Source organism: Tachysurus fulvidraco, chromosome 3, assembly GCF_022655615.1.
Source record: "Tachysurus fulvidraco isolate hzauxx_2018 chromosome 3, HZAU_PFXX_2.0, whole genome shotgun sequence".
NCBI classification, from domain to species: Eukaryota; Metazoa; Chordata; class Actinopteri; order Siluriformes; family Bagridae; genus Tachysurus; species Tachysurus fulvidraco.
In genome coordinates, this window is record NC_062520.1 from 16,144,125 (window position 1) to 16,165,653 (window position 21,529).

A 21,529-nucleotide genomic window follows, 5' to 3' on the forward strand; every position below is an offset into this window, starting at 1 on the left:
TTTCTTTAAATTCCCAATGATTATAGAAAAAAAAACCTATAGCTCAAATAACCTTGAAATGTTCTTCAGTAGTGCAACAACCAAGGACATTAATAGCCACAGATCATAACAAGCTGAATGGGTGGTCAAAGGCATTTACCTTTGAAATCTGAAAAAGATTGATGGAATACATTATAAATGTATAAAATGTACAGTATATCACCTGTCTTAACATAGTTCACCAAGATTGCTAGTCTGAAGTTGAAAAATTAAGACAGGTATGACAAGAATAAATTTATCTGTGACACAAATGGCAGCGGTGAGAAAAGCAATAGCTGTTGTGGTAAGGTACGTAGGCCAGGTCACACAGAACTCCTGCTTAAAAGGTAATGGTTTCTACACATCCTGCTCCCCTCTGTAAATTCTTAGAGCCTCAAGGAGGGTTTCCATGGCAGCTAAATGTGGGAAAGATGGAAGGAGGGAGAGAGGGGAAGTCAGAGAGAGGAACTCATCTCTGTTTGCTCTAGCTCATTGCCCTGCAGCAATATCAGTGCAGCAGACACCTGGGACCATGGACACCATAGCTCAGAAGGTGCAGTGGACTGGCAACCTCTCCTGATTAGTTTCTCCAGGATCCGGAACTTCACTCCATACACACCATTAACTTGCAGCCCAGCAAGCCGGGCACATTAGAGATCTCACCCATATTCACCTGTGCAGAACCACATAAACTGCACATGCCAATTACTGTATACACGCTGCTTTTAACATAACCCAACTGTGTGGATTAAAGGTTTCACACTGAGAATTTGAAATAGGGTTCAGATGTAAACATACTGATCTGTTAATACAGAGGAACTTCAAAAGTCATTGCCAAAAACAAGAATGTCTAGAAAACATTGAGAATTGTTTTCTTTTTGTTTGCTTGTTTGTTTGTTTTTTAGAAAACGTTGAGAAAATTGAGGTAACCCTTGTCTCGTTAAACTAGTTTCCTTCTAAAAAGTACACAAAAAAAGACCCTCTTTTTTAACATGAGCTGCTAGCCTGAAAGAAATGCTAACTTTTTTAACATTTCTGTGGTAAATAAAAGTCGAGAAGCTGGACAGAGCGACATCTTGTGCCGTGTAGTGTATAGTATATTAATAAATAGACTTCGTTAGTAATACTGTATGCTTTATTTTTAGTATCTTAACGTTAAATGATTTGTGCCTGTGTTGATAGGGGATATTTGTAGCCCACACCGGGGCGTCAGGTGACACAGGTAAGTTATCCTGTACTTCCGGGAGGAGGTGCAGGTTATAAAGTGCAATATGGCTTTACAAGGAAGGGCACACGAATAATTCCCTTGTGGTGAGCGACTCGTGTAGTTATACAACCTTAAAGCGAACGTTTGTTTACTACGATTAAACGCGCAGACAAATACACTAAGGAAGAATCGATTGAAATGAGCGGTTCATGAATTCATCAACACGGTATGTTTATATATTAGTTATGTATAACCTGTATTTACTTGGCTCACTCATTGAAGGAAACTCAAACCTAGACTGTGTTTTTGTACACATTTCTCTTCTAAACTAAGCGTTTAGGTTATGAATGATAAGCTGTTTAGATATTTAGTGTATTTTTCGTGTTGTCCCTCTGTGTATTTCCTGATGGGCTTGTTTATGAGGTTGTTCTGTGACTTCTGTAAGCTATCATCTTTTAGCTTTGGCTGTTACACATACACATGAGCTGAGAATATGATCATAAGAATGAAGAACATTAGTTTAGCCAATATTTTATGTATGTCAGCTAATTATGTTTCAAGAATATTGTTTAAATATGTTTAAACCTCTAGTACAGAAATTAATATGTTCAAGAATTATGACTTGGTATCTCCCAGAGGCTGTGGTAACTTCAGATATTACATAATGTTTTGACCCTTGTGCCCTGCTGTTCTTCTAGACACGGAAACCAAGAGGATCTACTCGTATACAATGAGACAGAAGTTGGATCACTAAACTATCGAGTCATAAAGAATGCAGCCTGCTTACCAGAATGCTACCTCAGAGCTCCAGCTGAAAGTGGACTTTTTCCGTAAGCTGGGCTACTCATCACAAGAGGTGAAGACAGCCCTGCTGAAACTAGGCTTGGACACTGACACAAATACTGTTTTGGGGGAGCTGGTGCGCTCTGGAGCCAGAGAGTCACCCACAGTGAGTCAGGAGAGTGATGATGGAAGCTTGGGATTTAGTCACAGAGGTGGTGGATCCATCAGTAAAGATGTCCACAAGGACCTTCAACGCTCACCAGCAGTAGATGAAACTGACGGTGACCTAAAACCCATCGTGATTGATGGAAGCAATGTGGCTATGAGGTAATGTGAAATAATTGTATGTGTGTGTGTGTGTGTGTGTGTGTGTGTGTGTGTGTGTGTGTGTGTGTGTGTGTGTGTGTGTGTGTGTGTGTACGCACATATATAATATGCCAAACCAAAATCTTTGATACTTTGTGTATGTATATTTGTATATACAGTGTACACACACACACACATTCATAAATACATAAATACTTGTCATATTTATTGTCGTGTGTGTATATATATAGTTATGCAAATCATTTCACCCTGCTAATTATAGAAACATTCCGTTTTAATAACTAAATATATGCATATAAATAGATCTGTTAGTTAAAAGCATTATGCAAATATTTCTCTTGAATGTATTTGCATTTTTTAATTTTAATCTCTTTCTCTCTCTCTCTCTCTCATTTCTTGTAAGTCATGGAAACAAGGAAGTTTTCTCATGTCGTGGAATTGAGCTGGCAGTGAACTACTTCCTTGAGAGAGGACACAGGAACATTACAGTTTTCGTGCCCTCATGGCGAAAAGAGCAGCCAAGACCTGATGTCCCCATTTCAGGTAAGGACACTCCCTTCTCAGAAAAATGAGTCATCAAAGAATCATGCATGTGAACATCCAGACCTTTCCACTTACAGTGCACATATCATGTTTTGTATCTCAGAGGAGTTGTTTTTTTGCTGTTTGCTCTTGATCAAGAAATAAGAATGGAATGCATTACTGTAATGAACAGTCACGGCAGCATGCATATTTATGGTTTACATGAACATACAACAACATGTTCACTTATAAACCTGTTACCTAGCTGTATGTCCTCCTGTCATGGATTAAACCATACTGCAACAGAGCATCCTTGCTAACTGTTTTGAAGTAATTATGTTGGATTAATTAATATTATACTGCAGAAGCTACCTTTTGCTTTTCTAAAAGGTGAACCTGAAACACAAAAATGGTGATACATATCCAACCCAAATCATTTTTAAATTAACTTGTAAAAATACTCTCATTAAGATAACACTGGCATTTAATAGTTAAAAAAACAACCCTGCACCTGATTATATACTAAGCATTGTTTTTTGTTCAAATGTTTTACTTTGTAATTTTGAGAAAAGCATATTTGTTTCCTTATTGGAATCGATGTTATATGAGGAAGAATAAACCCCCTTAAGGCTGCTTTGGGATTTCCCCTACCAGGAAGTTCAACAATATTTTTTTACTTCCTTCTGTAACCCTTGTCCCATTCAGAATTTGTGTCCAGTCATGTACAGTAGTAGGTGTGGCTGCTTTCTGTAGAGAACGTCATACTACCACAAATATTACTATTGGTCTCTCTGTTGCATTACTTTATAGCCTGTAGATTAAAATTGGCAATGCCTTGTCTTTTACTGTTAGATTAATTTACATTAAATTACATTAGAGTGGTTTTATTAGTCGTTTCTTTGGTCGGATGATAAAATCTTATTTTGATAAAATGATTATTTTGTTGGAATTTAGATCAGACTGCACACCATGTACACAGGAAGTAAAATGATTTTTTTCTTTTCAGTTTCCACTTTAATGCGAAAACATCTATGGGCATGTGTGATTTAAAATATGATAAATCATTGACGGTCTGCACAACAGTGATCTCATTAAAACTATTTAAAATATTTGTAACACATTATGCAAATAAATGCATATCTTGTGTCTACATTATTTTGGAGTTTTAATGTGGATCTAAATCCACAGCCTAATTTTAGTAAATTTCAGAGAGATGAGGATTATATTTGAATTTGTGTAAATATTGTCTTGTGACATCTGCCTTGTGAAGCCTGTATCAGGATATGTCTCACATGGTGGCTTTATTATGTATTGTCTTATGCCTACTACTGACTTTTATATAAAACAGCACTTAGCTAAGTTTTGTTTTTGGGTTTATAACCCTTTAGTTTTGACTCCTATCATGATGTCCATGATTTTAATGCTACAGCAGATATAGGCTACATATAAAGTCTACATCAATGTTAAAATGCAGGTTTTTGTGATATAAAAAAAGAAGAATAATGACATGATCATTTTCCAGCTGTAGTGTCATACAGCACCCAACAAAATTCAAGTGAAAAACATAGAGAATGTTTCAGATGAGAACATAAATGTATATTAGGTACCTGACAATATAATATGTGCAATTTATATTGTCATTTAAAAGGGATGCAGAAAAAGTAATTAACTGTTGACATTCTGATTTCAGATCAGCACATTCTAGCAGAGCTGGAAAGGAGAAAGATCGTTGTATTCACGCCCTCCCGGCGGGTGGGAGGTAGGCGGGTGGTCTGCTATGATGATCGCTTCATTGTCAAACTTGCTTGTGAACTGGATGGCATTATTGTGTCCAACGACACATACCGCGACCTTCAGTGTGAACGGCCTGAATGGAAGCACTGCATTGAGGAGGGACTTCTCATGTACTCCTTTGTCAATGACAAGTATGTGAATAATCCTCAAAAACCTCTTATTTTTCCAGATATGAGAGCATGTACAGAGACCCCAATGTACTCCTTATTCTTAAATATTAAAGGTGTTGAAGATTTGTGAAAATGATTGCTTGCAGGCTATAGTTTTCAAATGTGGTGTATTATTGTTTATAATCCTCTGTATTATTCCTGATATATCTTAAAAATGAAAAAGTGTATTTTCACGTGCCCTTCTGCAGGTTCATGCCACCAGATGACCCTCTTGGTCGCCATGGTCCAAACTTGGATAATTTCCTCAGAAAGAAACCTCTGCTCCCAGACACCAAACGGCAGCTTTGTCCTTATGGTAAGCACTTATTTTTTTTAACGGTATAGATCTTTACTTCTTTCAGTTAATATTTTAGAATACATACTGCCAAACACTTGGTGTAATCAATAACTTAGTGTAGCGTGTGATTACCACCCTTGGGGTTATGCTTAGATACTCTTCAAGCTGTGGAGTTGAGGATTTATTTTATTGTCGATGATAACTCAGCTGGTCTTCTTTTTCACTTTTAGGAAAGAAATGCACATACGGAATCAAATGCAAGTTTTTTCACCCAGAGCGATCTAGCCTGTCACAGCGTTCTCTTGCAGATGAACTGAGGGACAATGCCCGTCTGTCCAGTTCCGTTCGATGCTGTTCAGAGGAAAGCCAGAGATCAGGAGCGTCCCTCAGAGGGCCTTGCCACAATGAATCTGGCTTCAGTTCATACGTTCCCTCTTTAGAGCAGGAGCTGGAATACAAGCTAAACCTGGACCCTGCTGTTTGTGTACCCAGACACCAACCTGGTGAAAGCATCCAGCACTACTGGGATGATGTTCCTACCAAGTACTGCAACCCAGCTAACCACACTCCTCTGGACTGGCATAGTCTGTACTCTGCATACCTCAATAGTCCTCCATCGAGCTCAGATTCTGGCCTTGGCTCCTATGAGAGCCAGCTTTCAGAGGCATTTCAAGGACTTGATGACTCATACAGGATTAGCTGTAGGCATAATAATAGGTTTTTTGAAAAACAAGATGTGTCTCTTTCTTGCATTTGCTCTTCTGAGCCAGTTATCCAACCAAGCATCCATCAATACCCTCTTTCCCAGCACCCACCCAACTGCTTTGATTACGGTGCACTCCAGTTCCCAAGGCCGTCTAACAATCAAAATTACAGCCTTCCCAATTACTTACAGCCTAATGGGCTCCATCCCAAACAGCCAAAACCATGTTCTGACACAGTGTGGCTCCCTCCGACTCGGACAGGTTTTAGTTTACCCAACCCTCACCATGCTGTTGGACCCCACAGACCAGCTAATGTTTATGGCAGCAGCCGGGGAGCTCTCAGTCCAAATACTGTTCCATTTGAGGCAGAGCGAGAAGAGACAAGGAAGAAACTCCATGCAATTTTTAATCCTTATCATGTGGATAAGGTTATGGGAATGTTCCCGAAACTAAAAGATGCCCAACAGCTTGCAGCAGAGATTCTCAAGCTCAAGTCCAAAGGACAGTTGTTCTAATTATTCTATGCTATCGGGTGATAAAGAGATGCTTTAATTAGAGCAGAGCCTATATTTTTTTATTGAAATTGATCTCAAGATTAAATGGTGAATAATTTAGAATGTGTGAAATTGATGTATTATTGCTATTTTTCTTAACAATGTTTTATTTTTATTTTTTTTTCCTTTTAATGTTTTGGCTTTGGCCAAAAGTCTTAAGGTTAATTATACCTGAATGCCACCTCACATAGTACGTGTGATGATTATGTATGACCATGAAAGTCAAGTTATATCTCACTGCAACATTTGTATCATGTTGTAATGTTAAATGTATTGATAAGTCATGCTGTATTGTTAAATGTTTGTTATTGATGCACATTGCATCCTTGATCATTTTGAATTTGGTATGTTAAAATGTAGTATTTTGGACCACGTCACTCGGTGTGTCTGGCAGTTGTTTAAATGACTTTCAGAAATATAATATTGTAATAACTGCATGAATTTACTACATTTCATTTACTTAAGTATAATTTTATTGTTGGTATTGATAACATTTGGTTCTTTAATTTTGCAGTGCCACAGTGCATTACATTTTAGGTTCTGCACTTTTAATTGAGCTTCCATCAACTGACTTAACAGAACATCATACAGGAACACAGTGGTATAAATTTGCACATTCTGATATTTTGCTCTAACGTAGATTCAGTCGCACAGTCCAAAGCGTTCTGCTGTCCGTTGCATAGAATTATTTATAATGATTAGCACCCTGCATAAACAGGAGCAAAATGATTGGATAAACTAAGCATTACACACAGTAATTCAGGCATTTTCAATCCCAAGGATAAACTATCGTATTTCTGAACAGACTAACTAAATTTATATTAGTCTATTAAGCAATAGTGTAATGGTATTTTATAAAATTAAATTGAGGGGTTATGGAGCATGTTTAAGATAAATGAAAGGACAGAGTTTGCTAATTAGACAATGTTAAGTTTTAAGAAATGCATTTATAAAGATCTCCAATTCGAAGGCCATTTCATATGATTTAAATATAAAGTAGGTAAATAAAATGCATTAAACACTAGAATTGATTTTGGTTCATGCAGCTTTGAGACCTCATACAGCTGTGCATTACAAGTATTTGTGCTATATTATTTTGACCATAAGAAGCTTTTTGCAGTAAGTATTTTGAAAAATACTTTGAGAAAAGTCTCTTGAAATTTATAGGTGCTAGGTAACTACATTATATACATTTATAAAATGTACCGTAACAGAAACAAAGTACATATTCATGAAGATGACATGCTCATGAGTGGGAAAAGTCTGCATAGGCCAAAACCAAGACATGAACAAGACCAGCCTTTTATAATAGAACTTAATTTCCTCACGCTTAAAAAGCCATTTGAGACAGTGAGAAATATGCCAGGAATTAGACCCACGGGTACAATGACATAGTGAGAAGGAGTGTGAAAGATGGAAAAAAGTGCCCAAAGATCAGAGAATTTCAAAAAGAATGTTTTACAAAATGCAGTAACTGAATTTTACCAAACATCATTAAGACTGCACTTCACATTATACCTACAGTGCATTGAAAAAGTATTCATACCCACTGAACTTTTCCACAATTTGTCTCACTTTACAACCACAAACAAAAATGTATTTTTCTGGGATTTTATGTGATAGACCAACACAAAGTGGCACATCATTGTAAAGTGGAAAGAAAATTATAAATGGTGTCCAAATTCTTTTACAAATAAATATCTGAAAAGTGTGGTGTGCATTTGTATTCAGCCCCCTTTTTTGTCTGATACCCCTAACTAAAATCCAGTGGAACCAATTGCCTTCAGAATTCACCTAATTAGTAAATAGAGTCCACTTGTGTGCAATCTCAGATAAAATACAGCTGTACTGTGAAGGAGAGCATTAATCAGAGAAGCAGCCAGGATCCACAGTTCAGGTGGGAATCTTTCCACAGTACGACTATTAGATGTGCACTCCACAAATCTGGCCTTTATGGAAGATTGGCAAAAAAAACATTAGAAATCCCTTTTGCACTTTGCAATTCGATAATAAGTGAACCTTTTTGGCCTAAATTCAAAATGCTATGTGTGGCGGAAACCTGACATTGCACATCACCCTCAACACAACATCCCCTCCATGAAACATAGTGGTGGCAGCATCTTGTTGTGGGGATGCCATGACTAGGGAAGCTGGTCAGAGTTTATGGGAAGATGGATGGAGCCAAATACAGGGCAATCTTAGATGAAAACCTGTTAGAGTCTGCAAAAGACTTGAGACTGGGGCAGAGGTTCACCTTCCAGCAGGACAACTAAACATATAGCAAGAGCTACAATGGAATGGTTTCAAGCATATTCAGATGTTAGAATGGCCCAGTCAAAGTCCAGACCTAAAGCCAATTGAGAATCTGTGGTGAGACTTGAAAATTGCTGTTCACAGAAGCTCTCTATCCAATCTGACTGAGCTTGAGCTAATTTGCAAAGAAGAATAGGCAAAGATATCACTCTCTAGATCTGCAAAGCTGGAAGAGACATACCCAAGAAGACTTGAAGCTGTGATTGCAGCTAAAGGTGGTTTGTGTTGGTAAAATAAATTTTTGTTTGTAGTTGTAACCTGACAAAATGTGGACAAGTTCAGCAGGTATGAATACTTTTGAAAGGCACTGAAAACTCAAAACATTGTGGTCATTCCAAACAGGTCGATAAGGCAGGACTGCATATAAGTAAAACCATTTGACGCATTAGTGGCTCTCTTTTGGAGCTTGTGGTTCAGGAGGTTTTGTAAGGACTGATGGCATTATATAAATTATGCTTTTAAGTACAGTACCAGAATATTTTGCCACAAAACCTGGTTGAATCTGCCATATATAGCAATAAATGGGCTTTCAATAAGAAGAATAGCACAATATAATAGAAGAATAGAATCTTTAAAAAATATATACATTTTTAGAATATAAAGGAGCATAAAATGTTTTTTGAGGAGGAATGGACCATGTGATACAGTAAGTGTCTTCAACATTGTTAGACATGTTAATATGAACAATATATGGTAGCTCAGTGGTTAAGGTGTTGGACTACTGATCAGGTCATGAGTTCAAATCCCAGGTCCATCAAGTTGTCACTGCTGGGTAAGTGATGTAAGTCACTCTGGATAAGGGGGTCTGCTAAATGCCATAATCTGCCCCTTATGGTTTGTTTACCTCACTATTTCTCTTTCCTAAGGCATCTTCCTGGTCTTTTCCTGGGTTGGCACTGGTTCTGAAGGACTCAGGGTCAATATTAACCATGCAGAACCCGGGGTAAGTGACATTCCTATGAAAAATGCACAAGAAATGGAGCTACTGTATTGCTTGCAGACTGGTATGTCCAGTATGCTTATACTGTAGGCTATGGTGGTGACATGCACCATGCTGTTGTCCATTTTATCTAAGATGCATCATAGGGCACACATTTGGTGAAACAGAGAACATTCTGCAGGTTTGCCATTAAGGAATGTTGCAACGTAAATTAACTGGTTTACAAAATTGTGTAATATGACCAGAACCTCTGGAATTAACCCAAAGGTACCCTAAAAGATATATGACAAAAACATATAAAGTGAACTTATAGCCAAATCCTGTAGTTACACCACTCTATTTGCTAGCAGTTTTTAGAGATAGCAATTTCAGTTCAACATTTTGTTTAGTCTCATAGAGAGGGGCCTTAATGACGCCAACAAAAAGGAGTGATCCAATATTACACATTTCGGGAATCTTGGAAAATGGAAGTGCCGTTTCCCTTTCACAAAAGTCATAATAAATTTATGAGCGCAGTGAGAGATGCCATACATTTTGCTGTGATGCATTGCAATGGTTTCCTTTAGTGTAACTAAGGGGAACTAAGTTAACATTTTTGTAATTCAGCAGTTCACCAGACACTGTTAATAAGGTGCGATCTATTCTCAGTCTGAAAACTAGAGGCTCTTGCATTCAGATGTACTAAAATTCCTCGGTCCACTCTTCATCCTTAGGAGCCAAACCCATAGGCCTGGGAGATCTGCCTGGGGTTCCTAAATCATTTCCTCACTTTCTGCATATGGCCCTTGTCAAGCTGGAACAGGTTAGAGCTAGGCGCCTTAGTACTAGTGAAAGGCAATCTTAATGCTACAGCATATAAAGACAGTAAAGACAAATAGGCTTTTTTCATCTGATTAAAAATCAGCACTCGGTTTTAACACAAGTCAAAACAAGTGAGAAAACAAGTCAAACACTGTCAAAACAAGTCTTACAAGTCTTGAAGTTAACCAAAACATATGGTATGACAATACTGTAGGAAGTTAGGAGATATAGCTGTAGGACAATATTTATTTAAAATACTGCATCATACTTTACTGTGTGGCATTGATGGAAATTCGCTGCATGTATGCATACTGTATGCTCACAAGGAGGTACCTCTCATCAGCCCTGGCAATTGAAGTGGTAATAAAAAGAACTAAGTGACATGTCTACTCCCAGGCCAGTAGTAGCTTGCTAAATGACACAAACGCACCGTGTCCTGGCTTGCTAGAGAGAAAGAAGACACAGTCATGTTAAAAATAATAAATACTTGTGAATGCTTTCATAATAAATATATGTTAATATCATTTTCTGATCACTTTGTGGTTCTTGTCTAAAAATATTAATTTATGCAGCAAGGCTTATTACCAGTTAAAGTAGCACTGTCCCTCAAGGGCGCCTACTTCCTTTACATTCTCAGCCAGCTCCAGCTCCACACCCAAATAAAAGTCAGATGAGCCATGTGGCTGGCCCAGATAGCGCAGGGTTCCAGTGCTAATCCGGCCTGTAGGCAGCAAAATTCTGACCCTGTGTCCAATCTGCAGGTCCATTGGGGAATGGGGCACAAAGGCTCTTAGGGGACGATTGTCACATCTTCATAAACACACAGTGAAAAATGGAAAATAATTTAAGATGAGAACTAAAAAAATTCAGTTATACACAGTTCAATAAAAGGTCAGCATGTTCAAGTCCTTTGAGTGTACAGTAGAAGTGTGATAAACACAGATTGCTGTACCTTGTGCTGACAGACATGGTAGATGTAGATCTGGTTGAGCTGTTTGAGTAAGCCACATTGTGCAGTATTTTCATATCCAAATGGTGAGTTTTGTTCAAGCCACCTTAAAGAAACCAGCAAGCAACAGTAAGTAAGTGCTTCCTGCTAAGACTACTGCCAAAGGAAAACTACATCTTGAGGAAAATTTTTTTTTTTATCTCAGTTAAATACTTACTGGACCAGCAACACTTCTTTTCCTCTGAGTTTTTTCCATTCTCCAAGTCTGAATCTCTGATGTTCTCACTCATTTCTGCTGAATCACTTGGCTTGTGCAAGGCACCTGACCTGGTGACAATCTCAAAGTACAACTAAATGGGATGCATTTGCATATGTTTACTTTCCAAAGTGAGTTTATAAGCATTAATTTAGCATATGCATTTACCGTTTACAATATAAATGTACACATACCTGATCTCTTAGATCATGCTGTCTCTTCTGCAGCTCCATAAAGCGCATTTCCCATAATGCCTTTTGACTGGCAAGCTGAGCTTTCAGACCCTGAATCTCTCCCTCAGCTTTCAATAGCCTCTTGTGTAAGGTACAACTGTGCTCATGATAATGTGACTTCTCCCAGGTGTGTTGTCTTCCAGATTCTGCAATATTTTTCAGGTATTTGTTAGAAGGTTAGGGCAATGTTTTGTTTAACATGTAAGACTCATTTGTAATGTAGTCATCCTGCCCCCTGATGTGCAGGTAGGAGCATAGCATCAATGTACAAATTATGATTTATTTTGATATTTATTATGATATGAGTTTAACACATGAAAAAAACACTAATAAATTATGTTGTATATTATGTTAAAAACTAAAAAAAAAACCTGTAAAGTGTTTCTCATGAGTGCAGATTTCGCTTTCACATGCATTTGGTATCCGAGGTGTAGATTGTATGGCACAATATGGGTTTACCTATAATGCAACCAACATAGCATATTTTTAATAGAAGTAAATAATACATACATAACAGAAACATTTAAAAGAGTAGACCTTGAATTAATTTAAAAAAAAAAAAAAGCCATGCTCACCCAGAAAAACCTAAAACAGCACAATAGGCCTTTCAGAGTCCAGACTACAGCTGGCCACAGGACATTTGTCACCATATTGAGGTATCTTTATTGGCACATGTTTGCCACGTATCTACAAAAATTGTCAAGCAGTGCTGATCTGGTGAATGTTTACTACAAGCAAACATTTTAGTGGTATATTAATTCTCCACATAAAACCTTACAATTACACATACATGCTACCAGTTCTTTCCCAAACATGACAAATGTACCTGGTTATGTCAAAGAGCAAATAAAATAAATATGAAATATGGTCAAACCTTTATGGTGTGATTCCTAGTGTTGTGTTGTTGAATAATCCTAAAGGAAATAAAAACTCTCTGTTCATTTTTCAATCTCACAATTGCCGTATGCACAGGATAATGTGTTGCTACGACTGAGACTGCTGATGCCAAAACGACCGTGTCTGTAAATCCTATATAATCTGCTTAGGCACTGAGCTGCATGGCACAGTTGTGTCCCCTCACATACTAATTTTGGTCTCTGATCCTATTGACACAAGTCCAAATAACTTGTGTCATTGTGGAGAAGTGAGGTCCTGTACAGAATGTCAAATCCTAAAGCCACCACATCTGAGAGCAGTGCATGAATTTTGCATTCATTACAAAGAAATAACAAGATGTAATTAGAATGTATAGATAAAAATTTGTCTGACTGACAATTCGAACAAGGATATTTATTTAAAGTCTATTGTTGTTCAGCAGAATTACCACAAGAGGGCAATACCTTTCTGAACTACCTGTCATGAAAAACAATATAGATCATGGAGATTCTTTAATATTCCATTAGTTGACTCATTGGAATTCAATATCTGATTTTCCAGATGAGGTCACATTTCATCTTTGTAACTCAAACACTGTCACAAAAAATGTTTATGTAAAAATTGTCAAATTTGTGGGTCTCACACACACAATTATACACAGAATGACATGCAGTGAAATGCTTTTTGACTGTCCATGTAATAAAACTAGATTAAAAAAAGAGAATACAGTCGAAAGAGTGATTTAGATAATTAAAATACAATCAAATATATGTTTATATATGGTGATATGAATATGAAATGACTTATGAATAACTGTTATGAAGAAAGTGCATATGTGTAATTTGTGTGCAGTTTTAGTGCATAAAAGTGTGCTGTGCAAAGAGATAGTTGTGGTAGTGGGTGTTGTACAGACTACTAATAATCTAACTAACTAATAGGACTAACTAACTAATTTCACAGGATGAATAGGATCATTTTTTGGAAATGTATTCTGTTTGTAATTTAATAATATATTGTTCAGTCTCTCTGTACTGAGGTGGATGGTACAGCCTGTTCAGTAATCATTATTAGTTAGTCAAATAACAAGGTCTGTTTAGTGATCACCATCGATTTTAAATTGTAATGCTCTCACATATCAGCAAAGCAAATATCTTATTTGAGGCCATTGTCTGAACGCACGGTTCTCTGTTTAAACATAAGGATTTTATCATGGAAAGTTTAATAGGTACATCATGGATGGAAATAATATTTGCTTTAGTAATTTCGTTTGTATATCATTGTGACGTTTACCCTCAGGTAGCTGTCAGAGTTTTAACTAAACCCACACGACGAAGGATTAGCCTGGCATCTTTCTATTGTGATATAGCTTTTGGTATTTACTTGTTAATACAGTCAACATTAAAATGCATTTAGAATATATTAATGAGGTAGTAAAAAAATGGCATAAACCATTAAGCTCTTTCTTTCTCACATTTAAAGCCACCCTCACCATTACAGCTTTGTCATCAATAATAATGTAGATTAATAATGTAGTTTAATCTTGTGAAATCTATATACTTCTTTCTTTAACAAGTTAGCTTAAAGATTTGTTTGTATTGGAGACTACAAAGCACATCTGTTGAAGTCTTTCTGGGTAAGGGTGTCTGCCTAGTCCTGTAAATGCTATGTGGATAAATGAGCTTACATGATAGTCTAAAAGCTTATGAATAAATAAATGATTTTGATGCTTGTGTTACTGTGCTGTTTAGAAAGGCCACAGTTCAACGTCATCTTCCAAACACTTAACTGAGGCTTCCTTCTCAGGGGTTTCATTAGTCTATACTAGCAACATAGAGCCAGATGCCGTTGTCTGGTTGCGCTATGTCTTTTGGGAAAAAGCTAGGAGAAAGCTCTATCGCCACTGTCTCACCAACCTCTCTGTAATGTTAGCCTTTTATATATAGCAATCATATACTGTTCATTGTATTGACACAATAGAAACAAAGATTTTTTTTTTTTATGTCCTGCCACCTGTCCCATGCTGCTTTTTATAGAGGCCCAACTGGTGCATGTTTAGCTTGCGATTAATCTGGCCTTATAAGTTCTGTATAGAATGGAAGAGAAGAGGTCTTTATTGTGTTTGTTTAAAAACAATGAAAAAACTTTGCAGCTCTGCAAATCTAGCAGCAAACAAACATTGTAAACCACTTTATAAAGCACGATATAAACAAAACAGGTACCTGACAAGAACATATATATATATATATATATATATATATATATATATATATATATATATATATATATATATATATATATGTGTGTGTGTGTGTGTGTGTGTGTGTCTGTGTATCTGTCTATGTTTATCTATATATATATATATATATATATATATATATATATATATATATATATATATATATATATATATTTGTACATACATAAAAAATCCCAAAAACACAATACATGATACAAGCAGTTTTAAATCTTTTGTTTCCAACATACAGTATGTTCCTAGGGCATCTAACCCGTAATCTTGAACTTATTTATTTCTGATTTTAACAATAACAATAAACTTCTCCCATTTTTATCTTATTCAGTGTACCTTCACGAATTTACATGAAATGTAAGAAACAATTCATTTGGTTATGCCAAGCATTGTTTATGGAAATAAGAGAAATGGACTGGAATAGCATTAAAATTCACAACCAGATATTTTGAATGCAGAATGTACTCAACAGCTGCATTATGCCATTTGTTGTAGAAATACATTTTCTCTCCTGCTTTTATTATAACTTTAAAATTTCAACCTTTTGTATTTTCAGCCACTATTTTAAGAGTAATACAGAGCAGAGATGGGTTTATTATTTTACATAGCGTATATCATTACAAAGAGGTAATTGTTGTGATATTTTTATGGGATACATGTATGGATCATGGAACAGGGGAAAGAGTAACTCTTTACAAACAAAAAAGAAATTACAAACACATTCCATAGACTGTACTCCACTTTATAACACTTAAGATTTCTGTTTACATGAATTCTCCTAGTTCTTGGCTAATATATATCTCTAGAATGCAGTGTTTAATGGTATATACAAGGTATTTATACCTAAGGTTCAAATAATAGTGATAGCTGTGCTTTTTAAATCAGCTTTCTGGCTTAATGTGTTTGATTGATATTATATACTGTATATTATAGTGTTTTAATTGCCTAAAAAACATTATAACACATAACATAACATATTTTTTTATTATAGTAATTCAGTTGTTGTTGTTGTTTTACGGGATGATGATCCGTGTTACTACATGATTTTCCAGATCATGGCCTGCCGATTCATTAATATTGGCCATATTTTAGACTTTCAAATAGTTAATGTAGTAAAGTGCTTTATGCCCTGCTGAATAGATTAATTATTCTAGCACAGCTGGGCAAATTTTGTTCCTCCTCTTCTGTTTGGAAATACAATTAGGACACCACGCCACAAGTTTCCACTCATTAGCCTACCTCTCTATGATGTCAGCAGAAAGGTAGCAACAGAAGTGGGGAGAGGGAGGGAGAGAGAGAAGGGCAACGAGGAAGAGAAGGGGAGAGCCCAGACACTTGACTTCAACCACAGCTCCCATCCCCAGGCAAAACATCACTATCCTTCATTCTCAGCAAAAGTAAGTACAATTTCAACATACATATTGCGTTTTATAAAGAGTACAACTTTCACAGTGTTGGGTGTATTCAGATTGGCAGGGATTTCCCTGAAAGATGCCAAAGTGCCAAATGAAACCGTGTTGCTATGGTTGCAGACAGGTGGAAAGCAGGCACAGGAATAACAAGCTTTTACCTTTATGTTTGCATTAGAATGACTATAAATTTATAGGTTTGTTCATTATATGTAATTATTTATTACTTTTCAAAAACCCAGTATTAACGAACCAGTTTCTTATATCATACGGAATATGCCTAGTCATCATTAATCAGTCAGCTGTGTAATTGTGGTGATATGTGATAAACAAAAGAAGCTTCACCAGCCATCTCATGGACATCTTATACTGTAATTAATAATACATATTTACCATGTATTGCAGTCATATAATAGAATTTGTGATGCATTGCCGCAGCCTCTGATTCTCCTGTTCATTTATATGTTTTTTAATTCAAATTTTAATTGATTACAGACTAAATAAAAACTGACTCTGTGTATTAGACCAGGATAAACTCTTTTATATGATAATATTCTTCTCTCTATTGCATATCACCACAAATAATAAACCAATCAATTAACTGATTAATAGCGACAAGTGTTTCCGCATCCCTTAATTAATGTCCAATTGTCCTCTACTCCCCTAAAAAAGGTAGAATAAGTTACAGACAGCTAAAAAGAAAGGGTTTTGGAGGACCTGTTGATATAAAGTGGTTTCCACAGCAGTTTCCTGAAGGAGGTTATGCAATTTCCTTTGGGTATGAGTAACAAGCTGTGTTTTGCTCTTATACCCCATGGGATTTTTTTTAAGAACAAACAAGTTAATTGTGTCTGAGCAACAGGTCCCATTGAAAGTGAACATTTTATTGTAACTAGGAAATACGATGTCTTCCATTACCTTTTCGAATATGAACCTATTTTATCAAGTCTACTTTGTAACAGTCAAAACAATTAATTAATCATGTAAATGATGTGAATAACTATTAAGAATAAACTATTTATACTAATAAGGATAATTTTTTTTAATAGTTAAAGATTAAAAATTGATGCAGTTGCAGGTTTCAAACAAGCTGCATGTTATACTGCATGTTTTCTGGAGTAATACAGATTAATCAGGCTCTAAAATAACATGCCTGTAGTTTGGCTGAAGGTTAACCAAAATAAAAGACTTTTCCCGATTGATGTTGCCTAATACAGATTTTATTTATTAGACATTTCTGTGAAATGTTTAATTAATTTGTTCTTTTTTATTTTCCATGTACCAAATTATGTTGTCTTAAAATAAATGTATAAATAATAAACTGCTGTTAAACTAAATTAGAGAAGAAACACATATAGGTTATGAATAAACTACCCTGTCATTGTATGTTTACAGGTGAAAACAGCTCAAAAAAATGAAGTACTCGGTACTAATGCCCTGTACTAAAGGTAAACATAATCCAAACATCTAAACATAACGTAGCATAACATATATGAAATATAAAATATTCCCTATATAAGACATGATTATACTTGAAGTTTATAATTAGCAACAGTAGGATCATGGACTTTCTAGCTTAAATAGTAGCATATGTGATATGTGACACAAAAACTAGTAAGCTCAACATTGTGATTCCAAAATAAGAAATCGGTGATTCTAGAAGACAAGTGTATTGTATTTAGGAAATTGTATACATAAATATATATTCACTTTGTAATAAATGTCACTAACTTCACATACAGTGTATTTACATACTAAAATATCTGAACTATTCCCAGCCACCATTCAGTATAATAGTTCTCATCTGAAATGTAATTATATGTCTATATAAACTGGCATAGTATGGTCATTCTATAAGCCTTTCCAAGCTCAACTGGTTTGTGTAAATGTGTTGTATTGACTACTGTCAATACAGTTTGATTCTCTCTTTCTATTTCCAGCAGGTTTCCTTCTCTTTTTTTTATTGCAAACAAGTTTGTTTTTGCTTGCAAGTGCACAGACAGACTCCACAAATTCCACAACTATGCCAGATATCATTACTCCCAATGCAACCTCATGGACTAATCTGACTTTAAATAGTACAGTTGCTCCCTCAGCTAATTTAACCAATACAACCACTCTTGGTAAGTGTTCAGTAAAAGAAATGTAATAGATATCTGATTATTAATTAGTTTAAATATTTATTTTAAATATAACCATTTGATATAACCATCAAATATAGCAGGCATTGGCAGCATGGTATCACCGACAAAATACTAAAATAAGAAAATATTTTTTTTTTTTGCAGGCACAAATGTCACAACCTCAGCAATGGTGAGTCATGAAAGAAGCATGTTAGCTTCAGACTTAACAGACTGGAGTTTTTTCTGACGCTATTTTTTTATTCAGATCTTGTCTGATTTTCAATAGGTATCTTGTCGAGTCTTCTCTTGCAATTACTCGGCATGCTACAGTACTTTCATGAGCTCCAATGTCACCATTTGCTCAGCCTCTGGAAGTTTTTGTGAGGTATAGGAACTCACCATATATACTGTATGTATTTTTTGAAGGTGTGTTAAATGTTGCAGATTTATTACAATATTTTCATATCAGACCAAGGACAGCATTTGGTTTTCAAAGCAGATGTTTGATAGATTTGCAATGCTAATAGATGATCTGATTGATATTCTGTGGTGTATTAGCTGAGAAGAGATGGAGATGCATTATATTCAGTGAGCTGCACAAGCAGCTGCCTCAGTGCCTGCGCGAACACCTCTCAGAACAACTGCTCCATTAACTGTTGCACCAACAATTGTGACAACTCCACTATCAACAGCCTACTCAACTCTTCTGTCATAAGTACTCCTTCTCTCAATTTTTCTTTTTTTTAATTGTAATTAGATCTACCGACATTTCTGTGTGTGGATAGATGTGTATGTGTAGCCATCATTCGTAATATTCAGTTCTTTACCATTTTGGTATCAGTGACTACTACAACAACTGCCGCCACCACCACCACGTCCACCACCAAAGCTTCTACCATTGCATCCACTGCCATAGCAACCAATGTAAGAAAAGGCACAGCTCCATAGAAGACAATTCATCTCATTAGATTTATTTTATACACTGTCTTTTATTATAACAATCATCAGGGTAAGAAGTGCCAAAAGTTCAGCTGTAATGGAGATGGCTGTTATCAAGGCAATACAAATGTTGGCCTGTGTGGTACAGGTCAGAACTTCTGCATGGTAAGAAAAAAAAAACTCTTCCTATATATTTCTATGCACTGCTTGATAAATTAAATAAAAAAAAAACCTCATACATACCAACAAAATAGTTGTACATTTATGAAATCAAATGATAATGGTGTGCATTTAGCATGCCTATTGTCATATGATATCACTGCTGGTTCTAGTAAGTCAGCTTGCTGTACAGGCTTTGTGCCTTGCAACAGAACTATAATTTTTTATAACAATTCCTATATCTATATCCCCTCCTTGTAGCTGAAGAAGACACCAACTGGAACCTTGGTGACTTGGACAGCGAGCTGTATCGAGGACTGTAGCAAAGAGATAGTGTGTACCTCCACCAATACCATCTGCATCCTAGAGTGTTGTAATGCCACCACAACAGCCTCTTGCCTCAAGCTGAATGGCCAAACAAATGTTCTTGGTTCTGGCACTATGGCTCCATGCTGTCATTTGCCGCTTTTGGTGTCTTCATTCCTCCTCTGGTTGCTGATGATAGGCAAATCTGCAGATTAGATAATAAGTGTCCAGTGAGCCTGAGCACTTGCTCTTGTTCACTGATGGGACACTGTGTGTGTGTGTGTGTGTGTGTGTGTGTGTGTGTGTGTGTGTGTGTGTGTGTGTGTGTGTGTGTGTGTGTGTGTGTGTGTGTGTGTGTGTGTGTGTGTGCGTGTGCGTGTGTGTGTGCGTGTGTGTGTGTGTGTGTGTGTGTGAGAGAGAGAGAGAGAGAGAGAGAGAGAGAGAGAGAGAGTGCTATTTATTTCATTGCCTGTCAGCTGAAAATATGATATAATATATGATGAGGAAATGACTATAATTTAATGATGTATAATCCAAAACTTAAGATACGAGGATCTTATCGAGAGCAATTTTATTTGTTTCCAACTTCATTATATAGAAATATATATTAATTGACTGTCTTAGTTTAGTATGGTTTCCACTTTCATATGACAGCATGGCTTGTTTTGCAGCAAACAATCCAACCACTTAGGGCTTTTTTGATTGGTGTCCATTATTTTCGATGTTTGAGTAATGTGGATCACATTACCTGCTATGCAGTCATTCTTTCTCCACCCAAAGCAGGTAATCCAGACCTAACAATCAGAACAATATGTTTTCAGAACATGCACATTAAGTTGTTTGACCAAACACTGACATCATCAGTGTCATCGACATACAAAACTGACAACCAAACAAAAAGTAATATATACTTTATAACATACGTGCACTTTATACTCATGCAAGAATTTTGTAGTCTAAATAATATACGCATATGTGAAAAGGCTGTGTGGCAGAGGACAATTAGATAAAACATTAAACCAAAATTTATTTTTGAACAGACATATGTTGCACTATAAGATTGTATAAACATGTCTACATTTTATGGTACATATTAAATAATTATTGATAAAATCTAACTTTGTGTGTTTGATTTATAAGGATTCTTGTTTAGTTCAAATTTAAGCAGTCCATAAACAGAAATACCTTGATATATCATTTTAAAGATGGAGAGAAATGTTCTACAGACAAAATAAAGAGAAGTAAACAAAATAAAACCAAAATAGTGTAATAATGACCTATACAGGGTGTTCCCAGGCTTGGCTTCCGGCCATGATTCACTAATTTAGTACTTATTACACCTTCAATGTGTTTGTATAGCATTTCTGGGGCCTTCTATGTCCCTCTTCCGTCTATCCACTGGCAGAATTCTAATGACCCTTAAAAACTCACCACCAACTCAAAAACTTGCCCCCTCACCAACACAAACTCACTCTCCCTCACTCTTCCTCCCACCAGCATTCTGTGTTCTCGTCCCATTGGGAAAAGTAAAGGCTAATATGTGACCACTAGCCATTACTGATCACCCAATAAACAAGTAGGCCACTGTCTCAAATTGCTCAGTAATTCACTTAAAAATTAG

At 36.2% G+C, this 21,529-nt stretch overlaps 3 protein-coding genes across 4 annotated transcripts; 2 read left to right on the forward strand and 1 right to left on the reverse strand.

Annotated features, from left to right (window-relative positions):
- The first annotated feature begins 1,253 nt into the window (after positions 1-1,253).
- Positions 1,254-6,847, forward strand: LOC113644781 (ribonuclease ZC3H12A). The gene is made up of 6 exons (XM_027149886.2): positions 1,254-1,451; positions 1,924-2,335; positions 2,739-2,878; positions 4,548-4,782; positions 5,010-5,116; positions 5,329-6,847. The coding sequence occupies exons 2-6, from the start codon at positions 1,998-2,000 to the stop codon at positions 6,315-6,317; spliced, it is 1,809 nt and encodes a 602-aa protein (XP_027005687.1). The 5' UTR covers positions 1,254-1,451; positions 1,924-1,997; the 3' UTR covers positions 6,318-6,847.
- A 3,088-nt stretch (positions 6,848-9,935) lies between these two features.
- Positions 9,936-11,988, reverse strand: LOC113644249. Its single transcript, XM_027148924.2, has 5 exons — positions 11,810-11,988; positions 11,577-11,709; positions 11,363-11,465; positions 10,996-11,220; positions 9,936-10,854 (listed from the first exon to the last, which is right to left on the reverse strand). The coding sequence occupies exons 1-5, from the start codon at positions 11,855-11,857 to the stop codon at positions 10,797-10,799; spliced, it is 567 nt and encodes a 188-aa protein (XP_027004725.2). The 5' UTR covers positions 11,858-11,988; the 3' UTR covers positions 9,936-10,796.
- A 4,244-nt stretch (positions 11,989-16,232) lies between these two features.
- On the forward strand, positions 16,233-20,199 carry LOC113644699 (cell wall integrity and stress response component 4). 2 transcript variants are annotated; one of them, XM_027149749.2, is made up of 9 exons: positions 16,233-16,369; positions 17,777-17,829; positions 18,322-18,504; positions 18,669-18,694; positions 18,791-18,889; positions 19,063-19,219; positions 19,346-19,428; positions 19,513-19,608; positions 19,864-20,199. In XM_027149749.2, exons 2-9 carry the CDS (start codon positions 17,796-17,798, stop codon positions 20,122-20,124), a joined length of 939 nt encoding a protein of 312 aa, XP_027005550.1. In that variant the 5' UTR covers positions 16,233-16,369; positions 17,777-17,795; the 3' UTR covers positions 20,125-20,199. The 2 variants fall into 2 exon arrangements, with proteins under 2 accessions (XP_027005550.1, XP_027005551.1); XM_027149750.2 differs by having other exon boundaries at positions 18,325-18,504.
- The last annotated feature ends 1,330 nt before the right edge of the window (positions 20,200-21,529 follow it).

Excerpts from the sequence above, each read along its gene's own strand:
- LOC113644781 (XM_027149886.2), top strand. The coding sequence starts at position 1,998 with ATGCAGCCTGCTTACCAGAATGCTACCTCAGAGCTCCAGCTGAAAGTG. Across the intron at positions 2,879-4,547 it reads ACCTGATGTCCCCATTTCAG|ATCAGCACATTCTAGCAGAG; the intron begins GTAAGGACACTC and ends TTCTGATTTCAG. Across the intron at positions 5,117-5,328 it reads ACGGCAGCTTTGTCCTTATG|GAAAGAAATGCACATACGGA; the intron begins GTAAGCACTTAT and ends TTTCACTTTTAG.
- LOC113644249 (XM_027148924.2), bottom strand. The coding sequence starts at position 11,857 with ATGCGCTTTATGGAGCTGCAGAAGAGACAGCATGATCTAAGAGATCAG. Across the intron at positions 11,710-11,809 it reads AGCATGATCTAAGAGATCAG|TTGTACTTTGAGATTGTCAC; the intron begins GTATGTGTACAT and ends CATCCCATTTAG. Across the intron at positions 10,855-10,995 it reads GGACAGTGCTACTTTAACTG|CAAGCCAGGACACGGTGCGT; the intron begins GTAATAAGCCTT and ends CTTTCTCTCTAG.
- LOC113644699 (XM_027149749.2), top strand. The coding sequence starts at position 17,796 with ATGAAGTACTCGGTACTAATGCCCTGTACTAAAG. Across the intron at positions 17,830-18,321 it reads ACTAATGCCCTGTACTAAAG|CAGGTTTCCTTCTCTTTTTT; the intron begins GTAAACATAATC and ends TTCTATTTCCAG. Across the intron at positions 18,505-18,668 it reads AACCAATACAACCACTCTTG|GCACAAATGTCACAACCTCA; the intron begins GTAAGTGTTCAG and ends TTTTTTTTGCAG.